At 43.4% G+C, this 21966-nt stretch overlaps 1 protein-coding gene across 1 annotated transcript in view; it reads left to right on the top strand.

Moving 5' to 3' along the window:
• The window catches only part of UVRAG (UV radiation resistance associated), a 293487-nt gene extending 271732 nt beyond the window's left edge, over nt 1-21755 (top strand). Inside the window, exon 15 of the mRNA XM_030333127.1 lies at nt 18184-21755. Within this exon, the coding sequence (XP_030188987.1) occupies nt 18184-18886 (703 nt within the window). The 3' untranslated portion in view covers nt 18887-21755. The remainder of the gene's footprint in view (nt 1-18183) is intronic.
• Nucleotides 21756-21966: the final 211 nt, after the last annotated feature.

Raw genomic sequence — 21966 nt, 5'->3', positions numbered from 1 at the left:
TAGAATCTGGGCCTCCTGGCACTGATGTAGTGAACCCATTGAGCCCTAAACTCACACATTTCTGCAGTGCCCCTCCGTGCCAACATTCACATTAACGCTGAATGAGTAGCAGGTACCCCTTTATGGTGCTGTCACGAAGAATGGGCTACAAGGTAGATCCGAAGTACCACCACATGAGCGCTACCGAATGATTCCAAGCAAAAACCACCACAGGAAGCCAGCCTGGAAGTTACAAATGCAAACAAAGCTGGAGCGAGCACTTTTAGCCTCTGAGGAAATCTGAGAATTTCCGAGAGCGACCGTGGACTGAGGACTTCCCTCCCAAGCCTGTGCTCCTTAGGGCAGAGGGTAAAAAAACTCACACTCCCGAGGGAGCCTCTTACATCTTTTGTAAAAGAAAACACTTCCATTTTCTGTGCAGTTGTTAGCATTCACAGACTGGTCCCTGCGGAAGCAGATTTGCTGTGTGTGCTTTTGGTGTCGAGGATTCCAAACTGGCGGAGGAGGGTCGGTGCGGCCGCTGACTCCCTCCTCATGGTAGGCTTCAAAGCCGTGTGACGGCTTGTTTGTTTGGTTTTTTAAAAGACAACGTTATGAAAATTTCCTGGGTGACGTGATTTTTCTCTTCCGCGTTACAGGATTCTGATCTAATATCAAAAGCAGCTACCTGCTTCATCCTAAAACTGACGTGTTTTCCTCACGAGAGGGTTAGGTGGAGCACGGTCTGAGTGCATTATGCTAGGTCTTTCCAAAAGGAGCCGCAATTTTCTCATCCTCAGATCACCAACCCCATTGTAACTGCCAAGCAACACAACTTTGAAAAGTAGACTTTCAAGTCACAGGTTGTGCTCTTAAGTATTTTGGTTAAAAGCCACCAGCGTGCCATTTAAACATACCGTCTTACTTTTGCTACCGACTGCCAAGTCCAAGGTTCAAATTGACATGCACACGCTCAGCTGATGCGAGTGCTGAATTACGGTCGGGGAAGAATGTCGATGGAAGCTGCTATTTGACGCCTGCCAGTAAGACGATAAGTTGCAAACCGAGTTGGAGAGATTATGTGCTGTGGTTGTTGTGAACAGGCTGTGTGATGGGGCCCCGGCATTCAGGTCCCGGGACAGACTATGTCTCTCCTCTGTTCTCTCACCCCTTCTCCCCTGACCTCCAGATAGACCACGCTCATTTCTGACCTCAGTTCTTTACTCAGACAAGTTCCCACTGCCTAGAAGAGCCTGCCCTTGCCTCCGCTCTGCCCAAATGTTGCTCTCTCACTTTAAGATCCAGCTCACATCCTGCGTCATTCATTCATTCACTCTACAGGCACAGTGGCAGATACCGAGATAAATATATATTCCCTCAAGAGCATAGGTTCACATCTCCCACCAAGTCTTAGCCACTAGGCTCTTGAGCAGCTGGAGGGTGGGGACTGTGTCTTCCTCATCCTGATATCAGCCTGCTATCAGGGAAGCCTAAAATTATGTGAGTAAACGAACTAGCCATCGTCTTATTCTATTCATGGAATATACTCCTTGAACATTCGGAGGAAGTCATTGGCTTCCTTGTGGGGGCTGTGGGTGAGACCTGAGACCTGAACAAGCCTTCATTAATGAGACAGCATTTAGGGGACCTGGAGCACAAGAAGGATTTGGACGTGTGAAGGTTAGGGAATAGGATCGGGCAGGTCAAGGAAATAGTTGCCCAGTTATACCGAGCCTGGAAAGACTATGGGTCGGAATGCCGACCCCACCACTTACCGTCTTTGTAATTTCAAACAAGTTTAAGCCGTCAGCTTATATTTATCTGTAAGATGGAGTCAGTAGTGCCTGCCTGACAGAGTTGCTGCGAGGATTAAATATATAAAGTCTAGCATACTGCCTCGCACACAGCAGTGGTCACTGAGTGGTAGCGGTCATTGTAAAAAAGTAGTGGATAATTGAGTCACAGTTTTTATCTACACTGTAAAACGTTAATCCATTCTTTGTTAGAGGTGTTTCGTTTTTCCTTTAAAATCTACAAATAGGTATAGAAAATGGTTCCCGGCTCACATTTTTTAATAGCGGCTCATGCCATCTTGTATGTTAATGCTGCAAAATAATCATCTTCCCCCACTTGCTTTCCTTAAGTCCTTTATAAAAGTCCTTCTGAAGCCATGGAGATAAATACCCTGCAAATCTGTTTGCCTACCTACTTTTTCTGGTACCTGCCTTCTTAGGTACCTCTCACGTGGAGTCAGAAGTTACGAATAGTAAATCTCTTATTTGCAAAATGTTCCATGTTTTTATTTAAGTTTGCTAGAACCCTGTGGGGGAGGCAGGCCAAAGCTGATGAGCACTATTTCACAGATCAGAAAACCGAACCTTAGAAATGTGGAGTGGTCTGCCAAGGTCACATGCTCCTAATTGATGGGGGTAAGGCCAGAAACCCAGATATCTGACTCCAAGTCCCTTGTTCTTTTCACCACACCATGCCGCCCCTTCTTCATCAGTGGCTATTCTCCTTCTCTGCCCTTTCCCAGCTCTCCTATCTCTGCATCATTTAATTTCTAGCACCTATTACCTTCCACAGGGAAATCCACCAAAGTCAAGTCCAGACTTGCACATGCCACAATATGGAGGCAGTGGGTTCTGGTGAAAACATTCTTTGTAGCTTATCCTGCCCCATTTACTCAGAGAGGTAGGAAACTAAGAGTCATAAAACTTGGTGAAGGATGTGAGAACTTAAGACCAAAAGAAACAAAATGATTATATGTTTCAAATCTACTAATGAAGAAACAAGAAAACTGATGGAAGCACATGGGTTGGCCTAAACCATAACCTTTGCCCCCAGTGTTTGCCTTCCTCCAATTTCACGTTCTGTTTTCAGAATAAGACATGATAAAAGCAGGATTTCAAAACCATCTGTCCTGCTTCGTATGTGGAATTTTTTATCCTAAGTTTAATTTTTCTCCACTATAAAGCTTAAACCAGCAGCTTCATACAGGGCAGTGTGATACAGCGGAAGGAGCACTGGGGCTGGGAATCAAAATGTGGTCTCCAGCTTCAGCTCTATCACTTAATTTCCATAAATTGTTTTTGAGTATCACTTTTTTAAATGGAGTTAATAGCACCAGGCTTATTTCCCAAACGTAGTTGTATGGAGCAAATGACATCATGTCTGAGCGATTTATAAACTCAAAAGAACTATGCAAAGTATTATTAAGTAGGATTTAGGCCTTTAACAATTCAGTAACTGTCTCCTCTGCATATAGCACTATTCAAGAGACCAAACAGATTCAAAAGTGTAAGACAGTTCCTGCCTTGCTTGGATGACAGTTGTTTAGTTTATAATCTAAATGAGTAGATAAGACAAACTAATATTTTGAAGGACATGACTCACAAAATTTTCCTATGCATTGTGCACTCTGGTGGTCACGTGGGACCTGGAGCCTGGCACCCAGCCTCAGTGGACAGGCTGTTAACCCATGGAGGTCAATCTTGGACTGAGTTAGTTGATGTTTTAGGACCAAGTGTACCTTTTTTATAGAGACCGCATCAAATTTCAGCGATGTATTGAAGATGGGACACTGAAGAGGAGTATCCTTAGCTGTTGTGCAGCTTCCTGGAATGTTTTTGCAGATTCCTTCTCGCACTTAATGAAGTGACTTAGGAAGGAACAAGTAGTGGCTTTATGCATGGTCATCTCACTTAAGCGGCATAAATCTCTAGATGGTGTTTCTGCTGACCTGTTTCTTACCTAGTCTTCCATTCCTTTTCATAAATAGAGAGAATCAAGCTGAACAGCTTTTTAAATAAATAAATAGATAAATAAATAGATCGATAGATAAATAAATAACAGACGAGTGAATGAACGAACTTTGGCACATTTTCAGGAAATGCTTTTTAAAGTAAACTCGGGATAATGAAAATCAAGACCAAGTGAGCCAGTCTATTTTCTTTAAAAAGTTTTTTTTAATGTTTATTTTTTTGAGAGAGAGAGCAAACAAGTGAGCCTGAGCCGGAGAGAGAGGGAGACACAGAATTTGAGGCAGGCTCCAGGTTCTGAGCTATCAGCACAGAGCCCGATGTGGGGCTCAATCCCACAAACTGTGAGATCGTGACCTGAGCCGAAGTTGACCTCCCAACTAATGGAGCCACCCAGGCACCCCTTTTTTTTAAATTTTTTTTAACGTTTATTTTTGAGAGAGAGAGATAGCAGTCTACTTTCTTTAAAATCCAAGGGTAACAACATAATAGTTTAGCTTTTAAGCCAAACTATCCACTTTGAAGATGGGGCAGTCCAACGTTAACATTTTTTTAAAAGCCGCACTCTTTAAAAATAAATGTGTCCTCTTTCCTTCCTTCCATCACGCTTATGCTGAATTCAGAACTAGTTTTTGGCAGGTGACTCCCAAGGGACTTAAAAAAACATGTTGTCTAGCTGATGTTAGTTTTTAAATTTAGATCAAATGACATTGTCTTTGAAGTCTCAAGAGTACCACTTAAGGTAGATGGGCCCACCTTTCAGAATATATCCTTAATATGAAAAGTGAAGTCTGGTCAAAAATAAATGAAAACGGAAGTTTTATTGGAGTTATTTACTCTAAGATAGCAATTGTAGAAGGAACCTTGACAAGTCGTCTCATTGCCTCTCGACAGGAACACACAAGGCATATGGGTATCTGTAGTATTTTAAAAGACCTTGGGGGACCAGGCTTCTTCCATAACTCATTCCAGAGTTTAAACACCCTCGCTTCAGGAAATTCTTCCCTATATTTAACTTACAGGCCCCCTCCTGCGGTTAACACCCATTTCCGCTTTTTTCTGTCTCCAGTCAGGATGGAGAACAGCTGGCCAACATCCTTTGTGTGCTAACCCTCCGTCAGTGACAGAAAGTCATTTGGGTATCCCTGGGCTTCTTTTCTCAGCCGCCAGCAAACAAGTCTTTGAACCAGATTGGAATCTTGTTTTTTATTTGTGTTGTTTATTTCTGTTAATTCCTCCTGAATAGAAAATAATACATGCTCAATGAATCAAATTTGGAAGATATAAAAATATACAGAAGGGGGAAACAATAGCTCTATGATCTAGGGACAAAAACCATTGTTAAGTTTGTCGGTTTTCTATGTATTTCTTATATATTTGAGATCCTATCATCTATATCAGCACTGTCCAGTAGAAATACAGGCTGAGAAGGGCACCTGAGTGGCTCAGTCAGTTGAGCATCTGTTCAGGTCATGATTCACAGTTTATGGGTTTGAGCCCCACATTGGGCTTTGCGCTGACAGTATGGGGCCTGCTTTGGATTCTGTGTCTCCCTCTCTCTGCCGCTCCTGCGTGCACACGCTCTCTCTCGCTCTCTCTCTCTCTCTCTCTCTCAAAACTAAAGAAATACGGTCTGAGCCACGTATGTAAATTTAAATTTTCTGGCAACCTGTATTATAAAAAGGTAAAAAGAAATAGGTAAATTAAGTTTAATAATGTATTTAAAATTTTTTAATGTTTATTTATTTTTGAGAGACAGAGACAGAGCACTAGCAGGGGAGGGGCAGAGAGAGAGGGAGACACAGAATCCAAAGCAGGCTCGAGGCTCTGAGCTGTCAGCACAGAGCCCGACGTGGGGCTCGAACTCACGGACCGCGAGATCATGACCTGAGTTGAAGTCGGACGCCCAACCGACTGAGCCACCCAGGCGCCTCGATGATATATTTTATTTAATCCCAATAAAAACCAATTATAACTCATCAACATGTAATCAGTATTTTTTAATTATTAATAAAATATTTGACGTTCCTTGTTCCATGCTAAGCCTTCTGAAACCAGCATATGTTTTATACTTAGAGCACATCTCAAACCCAGCTAGCCGCATGGCAGGTACCCAGTAACCATTAGCTAGGGTTGGGCAGTCTGTACAGCTGTATATATCTGCTTTTTTGTACATCACATCTTAAGCCTTTTATCAATGCCATTTAAAACTTTTTAGCATCGGGGCGCCTGGGTGGCTCAGTCGGTTGAGCGTCTGACTTCAGCTCAGGTCACGATCTCGCGGTCCGTGGGTTCGAGCCCCGTGTCGGGCTCTGGGCTGACGGCTCGGAGCCTGGAGCCTGCTTCCCATTCTGTGTCTCCCTCTCTGTCTGCCCCTCCCCCGTTCATGCTCTGTTTCTCTCTGTCTCAAAAGTAAATAAAACGCTAAAAAAATTTTTTTTAATAAAAATTAAAAAAAATAATAATAAAACTTTTTAGCATCATTTTAATGGCTGCATAATGTCTTCTCATTTAGATTTACTGTAACTGTATCTTTAGATAGTTTGGTTTTTCACGTTATAAGCAATCCTGTAGTGTTCTTTTTTTTTACCTGCTTTTTTACATGAACAGAATGTTTCTCAACACTTTGCCAAAAGAAAAGCCATAAGTTATTCCTTTTGAGTACAACTAATTAAATCCATTTATTCATAAAACAAACACATTCCCTTAATACCCATTCTTTACTACGTTAGACCGGAAAGTGAAGGAGTAGATTTCAAGAAATAGAAGACTAGGTCCCTCCTTTGCAGTGTTTACAAGACTTGGCTCCATAGTTGGACTGCACACATACTGTATTTTATTCTGCTTTATCCTGCCCTTCATTTCTTACTCTTCCCCCCTATACACGCACACACAGACGGATTAACTCCCCCTTATGCTTCAAGGCACCAATCAAATATAGCCTCCTGTGATGAGTCCTCCAGATGATAACTTGCTCCCTCCTCCATTACAATGTATGAAGTGTATATTGTGCACAAAGCACCGTGGTGTTAATTGGTTAACTCTCTCCATCTTCTCTCTTACATTGGGAACTCTTTATTGATAGAAACCTTATTTTATACACTTCTTTATTTCCAGAGCCTAGCAGACTGCCAGGCAGTGAATGTGGATGTCAATTATGTCTACCAAAATATGTGTAGCAATACAAGTGATCATATTAAACATCAGTTGGATAGTAAAATTCAAGTACTGAGGCTGTTCAAAGAGATCACACTAAACTGACATGGTTAAAGAAGGCTTATTGAAGGAGATAGGAGTTGAATTGGACTTTGGAAGATGGGTATATTTAAATGCATGGAGGGAAAGAATTAGCAGAAAAGCCACCTATCTATCCCGTACTAAGAAGTCAGTGTTTTTTGGGAGGGACCCATCAGCATGTGCCAAGTATCAGCAGACAAACATCCTTCTAGATCTAAAGCACTGGGTTAGGTTTCAAGAAGGCTGTAGAGCTACTTTGCCCATCAAAAGTTTGACAAGTTTGCAGCATTAAAAATGACCTCTGACTACTTCATTATGACCTTCGAATTTAAACTCAATTTAGACGCAATTCCCTGTGTTTTAAGTTTGGAGTTTAACATTAAAGATCATTTTATATGATGCTTTGTCAACAATTCTGTTAGTGGCTGACGATATATAGTAAGCAGTGTCATTATAGCTAATGTCAAACGACTGTTACTGCAAACCAGGCAGCCTTCCAAAGCATTTTGAATATGTTACTTAGTTAACTCATTTAACTCTCACAATGGCCCCATGAATTAGGACCCACTGTCCTCCCTCGCCTTACAAATGAGGAAACTGAGGCATAGAGAGGTTAAAATAACAATGACACAGCCATCAAGTGGAGGACCTAAAACTTGGCCCCAAGCAGAATAGCTTTGCGGCCCCACTTTATTACTCAGTACAGCCTCTCTTATAACTATGTTAAGAATAAAAATGTTTTATACACGGGATTATTTAGCATCTTGTGATTCCAGAAAAGGAATGCTGTTATTATAACCCTCTCCTGGTTTTCTTTTTTCCCTTCTGACTGCTCCTTCTTGTCGTATTTGCAGGCTCCCTCTTCCTCTACCTCGTCATAAAAACTGGAGCCCCTCAAGGTTCGGTCCTAAGCCCTCTTTTCTCTCATTTCATTCTCCAGTCCAAGGCGATCTTGTCCACAACCATCTTTCTAATTATCACCCACTCTAAAATGAAGCACAAGTGTAAATCTTCAGCCCGGATCTCTTTTCGGATATTAGACCTCTATTCAGATTGCCCCCTGGATGTTTTCACAGCACATTCTGTGTGCCTGTGTTTTTTCCTTCCTGCCTTCCAACCCAACCACCATAAGCCTCGTGGTCTTCCAGTGCTGTTTTCAGCAAATGGAATCTCTAGAAAACCATGCATAATCCTTGGTTCCTCCCTTTCTCTCTCATCCCCATATCTAATCTTAGCAGCCCCTGCTGATCTCCCCTAATATGTCTACTTGTCTATGTCCTCATATTTCCATTCTGGTCCGAGCCTCCATCATCTCTCACCTGTACTGCTGCACAGCCTGTGGTCCCCTAGCATCAACTCGGGGCCCCCTCCAGTCTATTCTCGAACTTCAGCCAGAGTGCACTTTCCAAAATACAAGTCAATCAATTGATTAATAAATCTCTCTTTCTCTTCACCACCTTCCCCACACCACCACCCCCCTCCCCCCAAATATCCCTAGCCTAAAACACTTCCACGACTTAAAGAGAAAATTCTAGACATGGCCTATGGGTTTCTGCATGGTCTAGACTTTGTTTTCCTCTCCAGCTTTATATTCTACCATTCTGCTCTTCACTTCACGACCTTTCGGGTCCTCCTTGTTCTCTCTCCTTTTGCCTGGAAGATGCTGTCACCTCTGACCCATTCTTCACCTGGTGAACAATTTTACTAACCCTTCAGTTCTTGGCCTTTTCTGGGTCGGTTCTGTTACAAGCTCTCTTAGCCCATGTCCTCTCCTGCACGGCATGTGTCAGAGGTTATCATTTTACGTTTTTGTCATTATTCTGTGGCAGTCTCTGTCCTCTCCCATAGTGGTGTAACCTCCACAAAAACAGGAACTGCGGCCTTATTTTCCACCATTATTATATCCCCAGTGTTTCGTGCATAATAGACACTCAATATATATTTGAATTAGGGAGTAAATCACTTCATTTGTTAATATGCATACAGTTTCGTACTGTACCTCTTTTAGTAGCACAGAGGACTACAAAAGATAAGGCTTCCAAGATGCTATTCCTGGAGCCCCACAGTCTCGCACTGTGTGATGATCCTGTGACGGCTAAGTGTAATTCAAGCACTTCAGATGAAGGCCTCCAGCATCTTGGGAAATGGTGGCAGAGCTACTCGTTTGTCTTTTAAAACAGCAAACAACTAAATCCCCATGGTTCAGCTCATGTCAGAACTTATTAGAATGTGGTGGTTCCGCTTTCGCAGTATCTCGCAAAGACTTACATTCACAGATTCTGCCATTGGCCTCTGGAGTCTAAAACCACCTTTAGCTCACTTTGCAGATCTACCTTTGAAATTCGGAAAGCATCCTCTGACCAAAGTTTTCGTTTGTCGAGTTCTCTCTGAGGTTGGGCTCTGTGACACTGCTGTTCCTCTGGTGTCCCTGGCAGAGGTACAGCTACTTTTCTTCCTTTTTTTTCTTTCCCCCTAACTTTCAGCATGAACACTTGATAAGCTCCCATGTCTCAACTGTTGGCCAGACACTCCAAAGGGTCCCCTGGTGTCATCCCTGCCATCTCTGTTTCTACGGTCCTTACAATGTTTGTTGCCTGGCTGTAATTTTAATACATTAATTTGTATGATGATTTCTTACAATGAGAGCTGATGGGTGAAGTGGTTGACTTGACTCCTCCTGGGACCCCTCTCTGTCTCCCTGAAGGATCACCCTCTATTCCCTGAGCCCAGGGAGCTCAGGCTTCGGACTAAACTGGCCTCCAGATGGGCTCCTGCCTGTAGGCACCCTCTGAGCCTCTGTCCGCTGTCCTGTGCTGAGGCCTCCCTTTCCCAAGCTAGGCCCCGTTGTCCTGATGGCCAGGCCCTCAGTCAGATCACATAGCCCCGGGAAATGGACTTCTTCAGCTCGCTTGTTTTACCCTTTGCCTGTGGAACTTTCTCTTTCACAAATAATTCATCTTTCCATCAGCCCTTAGTTTAAATAAAATCTAAAGGCTTCCTTGTTCAGTTATACCTTTTTAAACTTTGTGTTTTTATTTAGTCGGATTTTGGCAGGGAACCTTCCAAGCTGAGCCCAGGGGAAAGGTGACCATTGGCACAGGTTTCAGCCTCTGCTTTTGGCCCAAGATTGTTTCTATTTTTATTTTGTTTCTTGTTTCTCTTAACATCCAGGGCAAAGATTAACCACTTTTACTTATCTGGTAATGGTGAGAGGCCTTTAGACTGCTTGCCTGTGGTCAGGGGACTCCGTGCTTAGAAATGTTGACCCCCAGCCACCCCCCAGGAGGTTAAGAGCTAACTGTTACATTTGGCTTTTGCAAAATGAGGCTCTTTGCTTCCACCCGATCTGAGAGAGAGCAAGGAGAAGGACGGATCCCAACTTCTGCGGGGTTTTGAAAAAGGATAGTAGTCTAATTTATGGAGGTTGTTTTTTAAAAAAAAACTAACTCTATGTCATAATTCTGTAGCTGCCAAAAGACGTAATTCTACCTCAGCTTCGCCTTGGCAACCTTCTTTTGGCACTCTGCAGCCCTGTCGTTGCTCTGCATTATTTAAGCAGTAATCTTTAAGAAGGTGAGAAACTATTATTGCTTTTTAGCACAGTTGACATGCTATTGGCACAGAGCAGTACCAAAGCTTCAAACATTTCTAATGGCCGTAAACCAACTTAAACACCTCCATGCAGAGGCCTCACTGCCGTGAGGTCATAGCTTGCTGCAGGGGGAGAAAGAAGATCGAATGTTGTTTAAAAGTGGGTCTTTTTTTTTTTTTTCTTTTTTTCTTTTTAAGTATTCTTATTCCACCGCGTTGTAGCTGTAGACTTTGGCCAGGATCCAGACAATCAAGATTTAGCATTTTGACCAGCTGTGATCTAGTAATGTTCCTCAGAGGAAACATTCTGTAGGAGGGAAAGACACATATTTGAGACGGTGAAGTGTGCTCTCTCCCAGTACCTCTATGGGATGGGACCTGGTTGTAGACAGATAAAACAAGGACAAGTGAATCTGGAGGAGAACAGGGGAAAAAAAATCACTTCCAATAGCTAAGACTTCACCTCACCTTCGAGAACTCTCTCGATGTGGTAAATCTTTCCATTTTTCCCTTATTTCATTTTCCCCTAAGGCTCCACCTTTATATCATTTTGTGACAGGATGTACTTGTGTTTTCATAATTGATGCTTAGATCCGTCAGCATTCTTATAACAGAATAACAATTCCAAGGAAATCAGAAAAGCCACACAAACTTAATATAGGCAAGAGAAGAAGAGAAAGAAAACATACCAAGCCATTCAGCCTAAAAATTATTCTTCTGAGTCTCACTCCTCCCTCAGACAGAAGTACGATCGATCACATGTAGGCATTGTGGTGGCAAGTCCTGGGGACTGGGAGAGAGAAGGAAGCTAACGCTTACTTCGTCAGGTTGTGTTTGTTCAATCACAGTTAGTTGCTTTGTGACTTGGGCAAGTTACCTAACCTTTATGCCTGAGTCTCTTCATCTGTGAAAGGTGGATTATGTTTGTAATACTTCATAGAGATGAGGATTAAATGAGACCATGTAGAAAGCTACTAACACAGTACTTCATCACACTTCATCAATGTTACCTGCCGTTGTTTTATTATTAATAACAGTCTGTGGAGTACCTCCTCATTGTACTAAGAGTGTTAGTCCTCACTGTAAAAACTGTTAGGTGGATATTCACGTTTTACAGAAAAGGAGACATTGGTTCAGAGCCGTGAAGTGCTTCACCAGTCTGCCATATCTCGTAATGGCGGAGCTCCGTGCGGAGGTCTGGAATATATATGGGAGATATGGAAGCGGAAACATATTTTGGACCAGGGCTCTCTTACCCTGTTTTCCTTCTCCCAGTCCTTGTTCTTTTTAAAGGAGGCTATTGCCTTAGGCAGTACAACCAGCAGAAAGAGGAGGAGGAGGGGAAATTGTGGAGGCAAGAATAGCGGAGTGGAACGAACTGGGTTCTACTGTCTCCCAGATTGGCCTCATGACAAAGTGTTTGTATAATGGTTCTAAAAGGCTGAACGGGGTCCTCCTCATTTAGGTTGGGACAACAGAAATTCTCCCTCTTACAAAAATGCTTTCTCCCTGAAGCTAAATTCGTACAGAAAAATGATACATCAGAGGTCTCGGGACAACTGGAATGTACCTCAAAGGATTCTGGGAAGTTCTTTTAGTCCCTAAGCATTTAGCAGATCATGTAAATAGAGGCAGTTGAGCATTTCTACTTTATTCAAAGCCTCTCCCACCCCCGTCTACAAAAAAAAAAAAAAAAAGAAAAGAAAAGAAAAAAAAAAGCTGCAGTGATGTTTCACTTCTGATTGATTTAGTATTTTTCTTTCAATACTCTTTTACATTTGCCTTAGTTCTTTTTCTCCTTCTTGCAGCTAGCTCCCTGATGTGCAGAAGTGGAGAGGGGGCGGATGGGAAGAGTTCCTTGTGTCCCTGTTCTAAACAATTTTATGTAGGAAGAAACAGTAGGAGGGAGGAGACCTAGATTCTGGCCTTGCCTCTACTCCCAATTACCTGTGTTCCACGGTCTGAGACATTAATGCCCTTGAGTCTCAGTTACCCCTTCTGTAAAATGAGGGCAATTCTTTGGGAATCCGAAGCCCATGGAAGCTGGTAATAATGACAGCAATCACAATTACAGCTACTACTGACATTAGTATGTACGTCGGGCATTCTTCTATTTCAGGTGCATTATTTTATTTAATCCTTACTGTAGTCCAGTGATCTGTTTATGAAGGAGGAAGCTAAAGCACAGAAAAGATAAGGGACTGCCTACAGTCATATAACAAGTGGTGAGTTCGACCTTAAGTTATAACTCCAAATAGACGGTCATGACTGCAGAGCTTGGAGGAGGGTCTAGGTTTTGAGCACCCTTCCTCATCACCACCACTATCTCCAGATATAGCTGAAGAGATAAAAAAATAACCAACTGCAATAAATAAGGACTCACAGAATGAGAAAGAAATTAATCACCTTAATTTAGGGAGATCAGAGAAGACTTTGATCCAGAGAAGCCAAATTTAAACCAGACTATCCTCCTTGACCTCTAAACTCCAAACCACTTGACTTCTCCCTCATCAGGCTATTGTTTGTGACTCTAGGGTATCCTTTTGTACTCGTGGCAAAAGGTTGATTATGAAGTAATCTAACAGTCCCGATGTGGTTCAGTTACTCAACAACCTATCCCATGTTTCCCTAAACCGTGGCCTGGTAAATTGGCCATTACAATATCTGTGGGTTGTTGTTTTTTAATAAATTCCTTCTAATTGCAGCATTAAACCCCAGATGTCATGTTTCCAGGTTTCCAGTTTGGACTTAAGCCAAGCTGGAAAAGACATCCATCCACTCGAGGCAAACAGCCAAGGAGAATGTGTGCGGTGAAGTAGGGGACTTGGTCCAGTTACCAAACCTCGGGCTCCGGGCCCCCAGATCTAGTGCCATAGAACACAGAGGGAGCCTTGGCCGGAGTGGAGGACGGAGCAAAGCTACCATGTTTCCTGCTGCATCCACCCCTCCCCCAAATATCCAGGTTTACTCTGGTTGTTTCTAAGAGGAAAAATTCCCAGTAAGTTATTCATCACAAGTCAAATAATGCACTAATTTCATTTGATAAGTAAATTGTCAACAGCCTTTAAAAATTGGTCATGTAATTAGGAAGTCTATGCATTCTGACCTCTTCTTCCGTCTCGATGAAATCGTCGTAAACCCGCGCTATAATCAGACAAAAAGAATCTTGAAACCTCTTTTGATCAAACCTTTTTTGATCTATCATTTGCCTCTTTAATTGCTACCTTTCTATTGTGTAGGGAATAATAGAAGTAAAATGTCCTTTTTTTTAATTGTAAGAATTTAGCTTGTACTAAAATGTGTAATGAAGGTTCCCTTTGGAAACTTTCTATCAAATGCAAAAATCTAAATTGTTTTATTAAAAATCTATGCATTGTGTTTCTGTACAGAGATGCTCACAGCAATTTGGTTTTTAATAGTAAAATTTTAGAAATATCCTAACTCTACACAAATAAGAGAATAATATTCCATTCAGTGGAGCAGCCATTTAGAGTTATTTACCAAAAGATTTTAATAAATTCCAGTGGTGGGATACAGAATTACATATATACAACAAACATAACTTCAGGGTTTTTTTCTCTTTTTTAATCAAACACATATATGTAAAATCAAAGCCTAAAAACAAAATACTCAAAATTATTCGATAGGCAATAGGCTTATGAGTGATTTTTATTTTTTATGTAGTTTATATTGTTTCTGTTTTCCAGGGAGTATAAATTATTATAATAATTAAAAATTCATGTGTGTTTGTATATATTTTAATGTAATCATTCGGCACTTCAGCTGTTTAGAACTCAGGTATCTGAAAAATCTGGAACACTGCTGAGATCCTGGAAGTAATAAAAAAATTAACTCTAAGCAGCCAAAACTAATGTTACAAAACTCATAAAGCCAAGTGTGTTATGCCCCGGCCATGTGCTGGCCCCTCACTCAAGCCGATGTACTCTTTTGCGCACAGTTCTCAGGCCATCCACTACACGAGGGCACAGTGAGCTGGCAGACATTAACAAAAGACAAGGGCCTGCAGACAAGTGCATCGGCGCACGTGCGCCACCAGCCTGACGGTGAGAGAGGACCCAGGGAAGCGTGGGTACAGGTGGGAGAGCCCAGAGACCCGGACTTGTGCCCCTGAGTGTCCTGTCATCTCTTCCCCATGTCACAGTTAAGTAGCACATGTTCATAGTGATGGCCCAGTGTTATTAAGAAAATCCTCTTTTCTTCAGCTTACTCTTTTTAAGATTGTAAGAGAGACTTTGGGGCACCTGGGTGGCTCAGTTGGTTGAGCATCTGACTCTTGATTTTGGCTCAGGTCATGATCCCAGTGTCGTGGGATTGAGCCACATGTCAGGCTCTGTGCTGAGCATGGAACCTGCTTGGGATTCTCTCTCTCTCTCTCTCTCTCTCTCTCTCTCTCTCTCTCTCTCTGTCTCCCTTTCTCTCTCTCTCTCCCTCTCTCTCTCTCAAATTAAATATATATATATATATATATAAAATAAGAAAGACTTTAATGAAAATGCTTGAAAAGTCTTATTGCACATGACTAAAATGGGGAGAAAGACAACATGTGGTGATTAAAGGGCAAATTTTAGATACGTAGACTTCCTTGTCTACCTGTAATAACTCAACTTTTTTACCATTATTCAGGGGGGACATTTTACCATTACTTGGACTTTCCAACTTGTATCTGACGTTATCATTCCCTGGGTTCTCATAAAAATCTAAAGGAACTGGAGAATGCTGCAAAAATCAGGATGTCAGGGGGCACCTGGGTGGCTCAGTCGGTTGAGCATCCGACTCTTGATTTCAGATCGTGACTCATGAGATCAGGCCCTGAGTCAGGCTCTGCACTGACAGTGTGGAGCCTGCTTGAGATGCTTTCTCTCCCTCTCTTTCCACCCCTCCCCCACTTGTGCGCATGCATGCGTTCTCTCACGCGCGCAAAGTAAACATTTTTTTAAAAAATTGGGATGTCAGAAAATGCCAAAGTCTCTACCTCGTACAGACTTAGAATGCATCCATTAAAATAGGAGTAGCACCCCAGAGCTTAGATACAGGCTGAGCGGGTTAGATGAGAAGGCCTGTGTAATGGCATTTAGCTTGAGGTGTGGCATTCCGTTGGCACTTAGCAAGTGTCAGTTGAATTTGAATATGACTTTCCCACTTGGGACGCAACAGACAGCGTGGGCTCTGGAGTCCGACCAAATTTGGCTCAGATGTGGGCTCTGCAGCCTTGAACAAAACCACCCACCTGCCTACCTTTTCCACAAGGTAGATGTGAGGGTTCAACTTTATTGATGTACAAGAAAATGGTAGCTGCCTTCCCATTATAGTTGAGAGGAGGGATGTGAAACTTTATTACTTTTCTGTCGTACAGAGCTGTGGAGAGCTTTCAAGGGGTCTCGGAATCAACGAAGGCTACAAAATCCCCTGTCCTCTTGTGTCGTAAGCACAGCTTGCGCCCAGGTCTGTTCCTCATGCCCTGCTTTTTGTCAGCCCACCTGCAGCCCAGCAGAGAAGCAGAGCAGAGAGCCCACGGGGTGGGGCCGGGTGGCGGTGGCAATGAGGGTATCATGTCGTTCACCCTTCGTGGCAGTGAGTGCTTAGGCACCTGGCCTCTGGCTGTGTGCCAGCGACGTCACCTTCAGCATTCCAGGCTGGTTCACTTGGTGCTTCTCACCCTCCTGGGCTGGGGTGGCAGCTGAAAGCTTGGCCCGTCTGCTCCAGAAAAAAAAGGGTCTGTGGGTGGTGCTGATGCTTTGTTTTGGTTTGATTACCTGGGCCCCCTGCAAAATCATTCAGAGAGGGACACTGTCAGCAAGTGGTATAGTAAAAACAACAAGATTGGCAAAAATGTGTGGCTTACCCAATCGCTGTGAGTTTTGACAACATATTAAGTGAAAACCTAGATTAAGGCCAGTAGATTTGGCTCTGTTTTGTTTTGTTTTTCTTGAGGACTAAAAACAGTAATTTACTGGGCTGCTTGTGCTGTTTCATATGCACCCCAGTGACCACCCCTAATTATGAAATCTCTCCAGGCACCCACGCTCATAGCCAAGCAATGGAGTCTGGTAGGCCCATGGATTAGAAGTCTGGTGGTTGCCTTTTTGCAAGAAGAAGAACCCTTGCTTAGGTGTCAGAGACCACAGGCATAATCTAGCATCAGAAAAAATCTGAGAGAAAAGGGAGCAGGGAGCTGGCATAAGGGCTTGTGGCTGTGGACACGGGTGGAAGGAACCCTAGACCCTTCCTTCTTTTTCAGGGCACTTATCACAACTGTAATTTGAAAATGTATCATTTCAATAATTATGGGGGCCTTTCTTCTGCAAGATTGGAAGCTCCTCAGAGGCAGGGCCTGTCCTGTCTTGTATCTGTTTCCCCTCCCCGAGGCTGGCACATGTAATAGCTGTCTGTTGGGTGAGTATAGTTTCAAGTCTCGTCTCTTTTCCAGCCGAGTAGCTGTTTTGTAAGTCACTTCTGTGCGTGTGTCCTCATCGGAAGAATACAAGTCAAAGGGATCTTGTGTTTGCACCTCCGTCTCTGGATCTGTCTTTTCCTATCAGTGAATTGAGCTGACTATCTTCATCCAAGTGTAGTATCTAGAACTGTGATCAGTGCCACAGGGGTGGCTTAAGTAGCCCAGCATTGAACACGACCGTCATTTCCAGCGTCTGGATACTCGATTTCTATGAACTCATTATTATTTATCGTTTCAGACTTAAGAGCAATAGCGTATACCCTGCTTTCTTGACAGGGTTTTTGTGAGAACCGACTGAAATGGCATATGTGAAATGTCTTCAGGAACTAAAATGCTAAACACTGATCGTTATTGCTGGCCCAAAAGTATCTTCCTGAGAAGGGACTCAACTTCAAAAGAAGGCACTGAAGACCGAGTATTGTAAAATGTGTGTGTGACTGACCTGATAGAAGAGAAGCCATTTTCCAAGTTAATTTTTCATTACGAAAAATATAGATAGATATACATATTAGATAGATAGTAGTCCATTAGATAGTCCATTAGATAGATAGATGTCTCCTTGGTTCCCTCTCTGCCAGTTCTCTAATGCAGGGTGATTAGCATTTGGGTATCAGAAAGCCTGTTGGTCATCAGGTCGTGAGGCGTGGGTTGTAGTCTAGCCTGCCACTGCCTCCCTGAGGTTATCAGGGACAAGTCATTTAACTTCTCTGCCAAATAAGGATGCCTGCTTCATGACGATAAGTTAAGCATTGAATAGTTAATACAAGAATATAAATACCGATAGCCCTTTGGACCAGTAAGGTTGATTACATCCCTCAGATGCCTTTTTTTCCAATCCCACCTCTCCAGGTACTTCACCTCTTCCCCAAAGACATGATTTCTCTCCTCTCGCACCCTGAGCACCATCCTCTGGATAGATCGTAGGGTGTCTTGTATCCTTCTTGAAGGAAGCTCCCAAACTTGAATTCAGACTGCTTCATATTTTTTCTTGCATCCGGACCCTACAATTAATACTAGACTTGATTATTATCAATTTTTATTATCTCAAACCTAAATATGTTGTTTCCTGTCTCTGGATCCGGAAGTCTTAGGCCGAGTTCGAAAGCTGAAAATAACTTCTCGTTTTTGTTTGTCTTCTAGCGATAGACACCACACCTCCAGCGCAATCCCTGTTCCAAAGAGACAAAGCTCCATATTTGGAGGTGCAGATGTAGGCTTCTCTGGGGGGATCCCTTCCCCAGACAAAGGACACCGAAAACGGGCCAGCTCAGAGAATGAGAGACTCCAGTACAAAACCCCTCCTCCCAGTTACAACTCCGCGCTAGCCCAGCCTGTTACCGCCATCCCTTCCGTAGGAGAATCCGAGAGAAAGACGACATCTCTGTCCTCCTCCTTGGATACCTCCTTGGACTTCTCCAAAGAAAGCAAGAAAAAAGGAGCTGACTTGGGTGACAGATTAAGCGGAGGTCACGTGAGTGTGAACACTAGCCAAGAACAAGAAGGAGCCCTCTCTGGACTCCCAGCCGCCGTCAACGGCGCTCTCCTGCCCAGCGAGCAGGCTGGCTCCTCCGGCGTCCGGCTCCCGGGGGCATTCCTCCCGGTCCCGGAGGCCGAGCTCTGCTGTACTGTGGAGCAAGCGGAAGAGATCATCGGGATGGAAGCCACGGGTCTCACCTCGGGCGATCAGCTAGAAGCCTTTAACTGCATCCCGGTGGATAGCGCCGTGGCAGTGGAGTGTGACGAACAAGTCCTGGGAGAATTTGAAGAGTTCTCCCGAAGGATCTATGCACTGAACGAAAACGTGTCCAGCTTCCGCCGGCCACGCAGGAGCTCCGATAAGTGAAGTGAGCAGCCAGCCGGTAGGACCAGGACAGAGTCGCTGCCTGAAATGAGGATAAAGCTGCACTGGTTACCCCTTGTAATAATTATGACACGAAATGAATATTAATGGAGGATATTCCTCGGAAAAACAGACTTTGTAAATCACGGAGGGGCTCAGGATCGTTGTGTATCAGTGGGCCAGACAAAGTTAGAGTTTGCTTGCAAGGTTTGCTTTTCAGGCCTGACAACTGTTTTAAGGCAAAATTCACTCTCTAGCTCGAGTCACCTTAAAGATATTTGTCTGCTTTTTAATTTACACTTCTGTGTTATCCTCAGAGGGAAGATGATAATATATAAATAATATGATAAACTCACCTTTAGTTTCTCATAAGCATTTGCCCTCAACATAGTTTATAAAACTTTGGAAAACCGAATATTCAAAACAAAGGTTTTCACCAGTAAACTCAAAGACCTTTGACCATCCGTTAGTTTGATGAGTAAGAAGCACAATGGTCTCCTTATACCCAGGCCCACCTGCCCCTGCCCCCAGTCAGCCTCTCTGCTGCCCCGTCTTCACAGCAGGTGGGTCGTGCACCCTGAAAACTGAGGACGGCAGAGTCACTGGTTCTCGAATGCGGTAGCCAAGACCTTCCACCTCCTCAGCTCAGCCACGCCCTTAACGTAACCCTCCAAGGAGAGGGAAAAACTTCCCCTCTGGTAGATCCCAGGGGACCCTCAACGGCTCCCAAGGTTGCAATAGTCAGATGACATCCAGTGTCCTCTGGGGGCCAGAGTTTTTACGTGGGCAGACGCTGCAGTCAAAAACCAGGCATGCTTTCTGGCAGTGCACTCACCAGACAAAAATCCCCATATGTAAATCCCATGTTAATTTATTAAATTTCAGTTGGAAAGGAAGGCGCTGTATATGATGAAATACCCGTAGAGAGTCAGGCTGTCCAGTGTGCCGACAGCAAGGCTGTTGAGATAGTTGGATGAAGAGGCTTAGGTGAGGCATACAATACTATTGGTGTATGTGCAGTTGCGTTCATATTAAATTATGTTCTTCAAGTCCAATTTCATCCCTGGAGCTCAGATTTCATTTGCTATTGCCATATACTTTATATACCCAAGGACATTGCCTCAGGGTTGCAAGCTCTTTAAGGAAAATTTATGCATATACCCATGTATTGTATAGAAGAATAAAAACTGAATTTACTTCACTTGACCTGATTTGTTCTCTCCAGTTCTGAAATCCGTCTCGAACCTACATCTCCATCTTCCATCACGACAGGACGAGCCTGGACAGAAACCGTGGCTGTACCTAAGCTAATGTCGTTGACTCGAGCGTGTGCTGTTCCGCACAGCAGCGCAAACACCTTCACAGGTGTTCTCTCCAGGAACTGCATTTGTCCGACGTAACAGCTTAACTCCTAGGTTTCATGGTCATTTTCATATATTGTCCAAGCACTCCTGAGCTCAAGTTCTCATTTACAGCCTTGTTGTCATGCAGAATGGTTCGTGTTGTTGTTTTCCATATGTAAAGAGAACTCACCCAACCCATGCTTGACACATGGACCCAACCTGCAAGCAATTAAGAGCTTTAAGTTGATCTGAAGAAATCCATCGTATTTCACATACAGAGGTGGAACCACTCCAAACCTAAAGCAGAAGCACTCTAGAGTCACGGCTTCTTCGCAATGTCCTGCCATTCACGGTAGAGTCAATGAGGGGGGAGATATCTGTGGTCTTACATCACGCTGGGCTGTGTGGGGTCCTCCAATGAAATAGCACTTACCCCACCCAAAAGAAAAAGGTTCTGGAAGGATTGTGTTAGTATTGAACAGTGGAAGGTACATCACATGTGGCTTAAAGTCCACATATGGGGGTGGACTTTGAACTTCATGCCAAACTTAAAGACAGTGCATGGAGTTGTAAGCCCTCTGGCCTAGGTCCTGGCACCCCCAGGCAGAGGGACCACACGCAGAGCAGCCACGGGGACAGTGTGTACCTCAGGTTCCACAGAGCCAGAGAGAGCTGGGGCTCTGAGACTCTATCTGCCAGCCTCCTATTTGTGGACTCCCTGATTCTGGGATCCACAGCTTTGTGCGCGCACACACACACACACACACACACACACCAGCAGCGTGGGGCCCTGCCTTTGAATGTGATATTAGGTAGCTCAGAACTGGTTTCCTACACTGGCTTGGTCCACACTGTGTTCGACGATGTTATGCCTCAAAACACCACTTAAGTTTGGGTTCGCTTGGTTTGGGTTTCAGGTTTCCATGGAGTCTGTTCGATGCCTACAGTTTCTGCCTTGACTTGGGGTAGAACCAACAGTATTGCATGTCTCCGGGAGGAGCTCTGTTTGACATTTTCCAAAGCTGCAGAATTAGTTTTGCCTCTGCTTGGAGTGGCCAAGGCCAAAATATGGGATGAGTTATTATCTCCTACTAATCTTTTTAGTTAGTCTTGTAAATCGCTAAAGAAAATAAAACTTGCTTTGAGGATATAAGTTGAAATGAAAATCCACTACTATCCATGTCTGAACTGCTAAGAGCCCTTTCCATTTTCATGTAGCGGAGACACTTTGAACGGCTGGCAAGTGTTATCAAATGAATATTTGATTGTGTTCCCTCTCTCCACTTCCCCTTACCCACTTTAGAAATTCCAGAGGTTTTTTTTTCCCCCTCAGAATATTAGTTTTGGAAGATTGTATCCAGCTCTATTTTTTTAGCGGTTCTAATGGTGCCCATTTATCCTGACCTAACTGGTTATTTAAATAATTTTTTAAACCACCACCAATAATAAATGGCATGTGAAACTGATCTGTTGGTAATTGGAAGAAAACTCAGCATCTGTATTTATAAAATAAAATTGATTAGTATTTATTTTGAGAGTAAAAGTGTATGTTATTTCCCAGCTATGTTTGAGTCCTGTCTTCTTCATTGTTTTGAATTTCATATTGGAGCTGAGTTAACTATGAAAACCTTGTTCATCAACCATCAGCCAGCCCTTTCACATTTATTGAGCTAACTCTGTCTCTGTCTGTGAGGGACTGGGCTAAACAAGGTTAATACAAAGATGAATAAGCCCTGGCCT

This window comes from Lynx canadensis, chromosome D1, assembly GCF_007474595.2.
Source record: "Lynx canadensis isolate LIC74 chromosome D1, mLynCan4.pri.v2, whole genome shotgun sequence".
NCBI lineage: Eukaryota > Metazoa > Chordata > Mammalia > Carnivora > Felidae > Lynx > Lynx canadensis.
The sequence above is the reverse complement of the archived record's forward strand: the minus strand, read 5'-3'. Positions and strand labels throughout refer to the sequence as shown.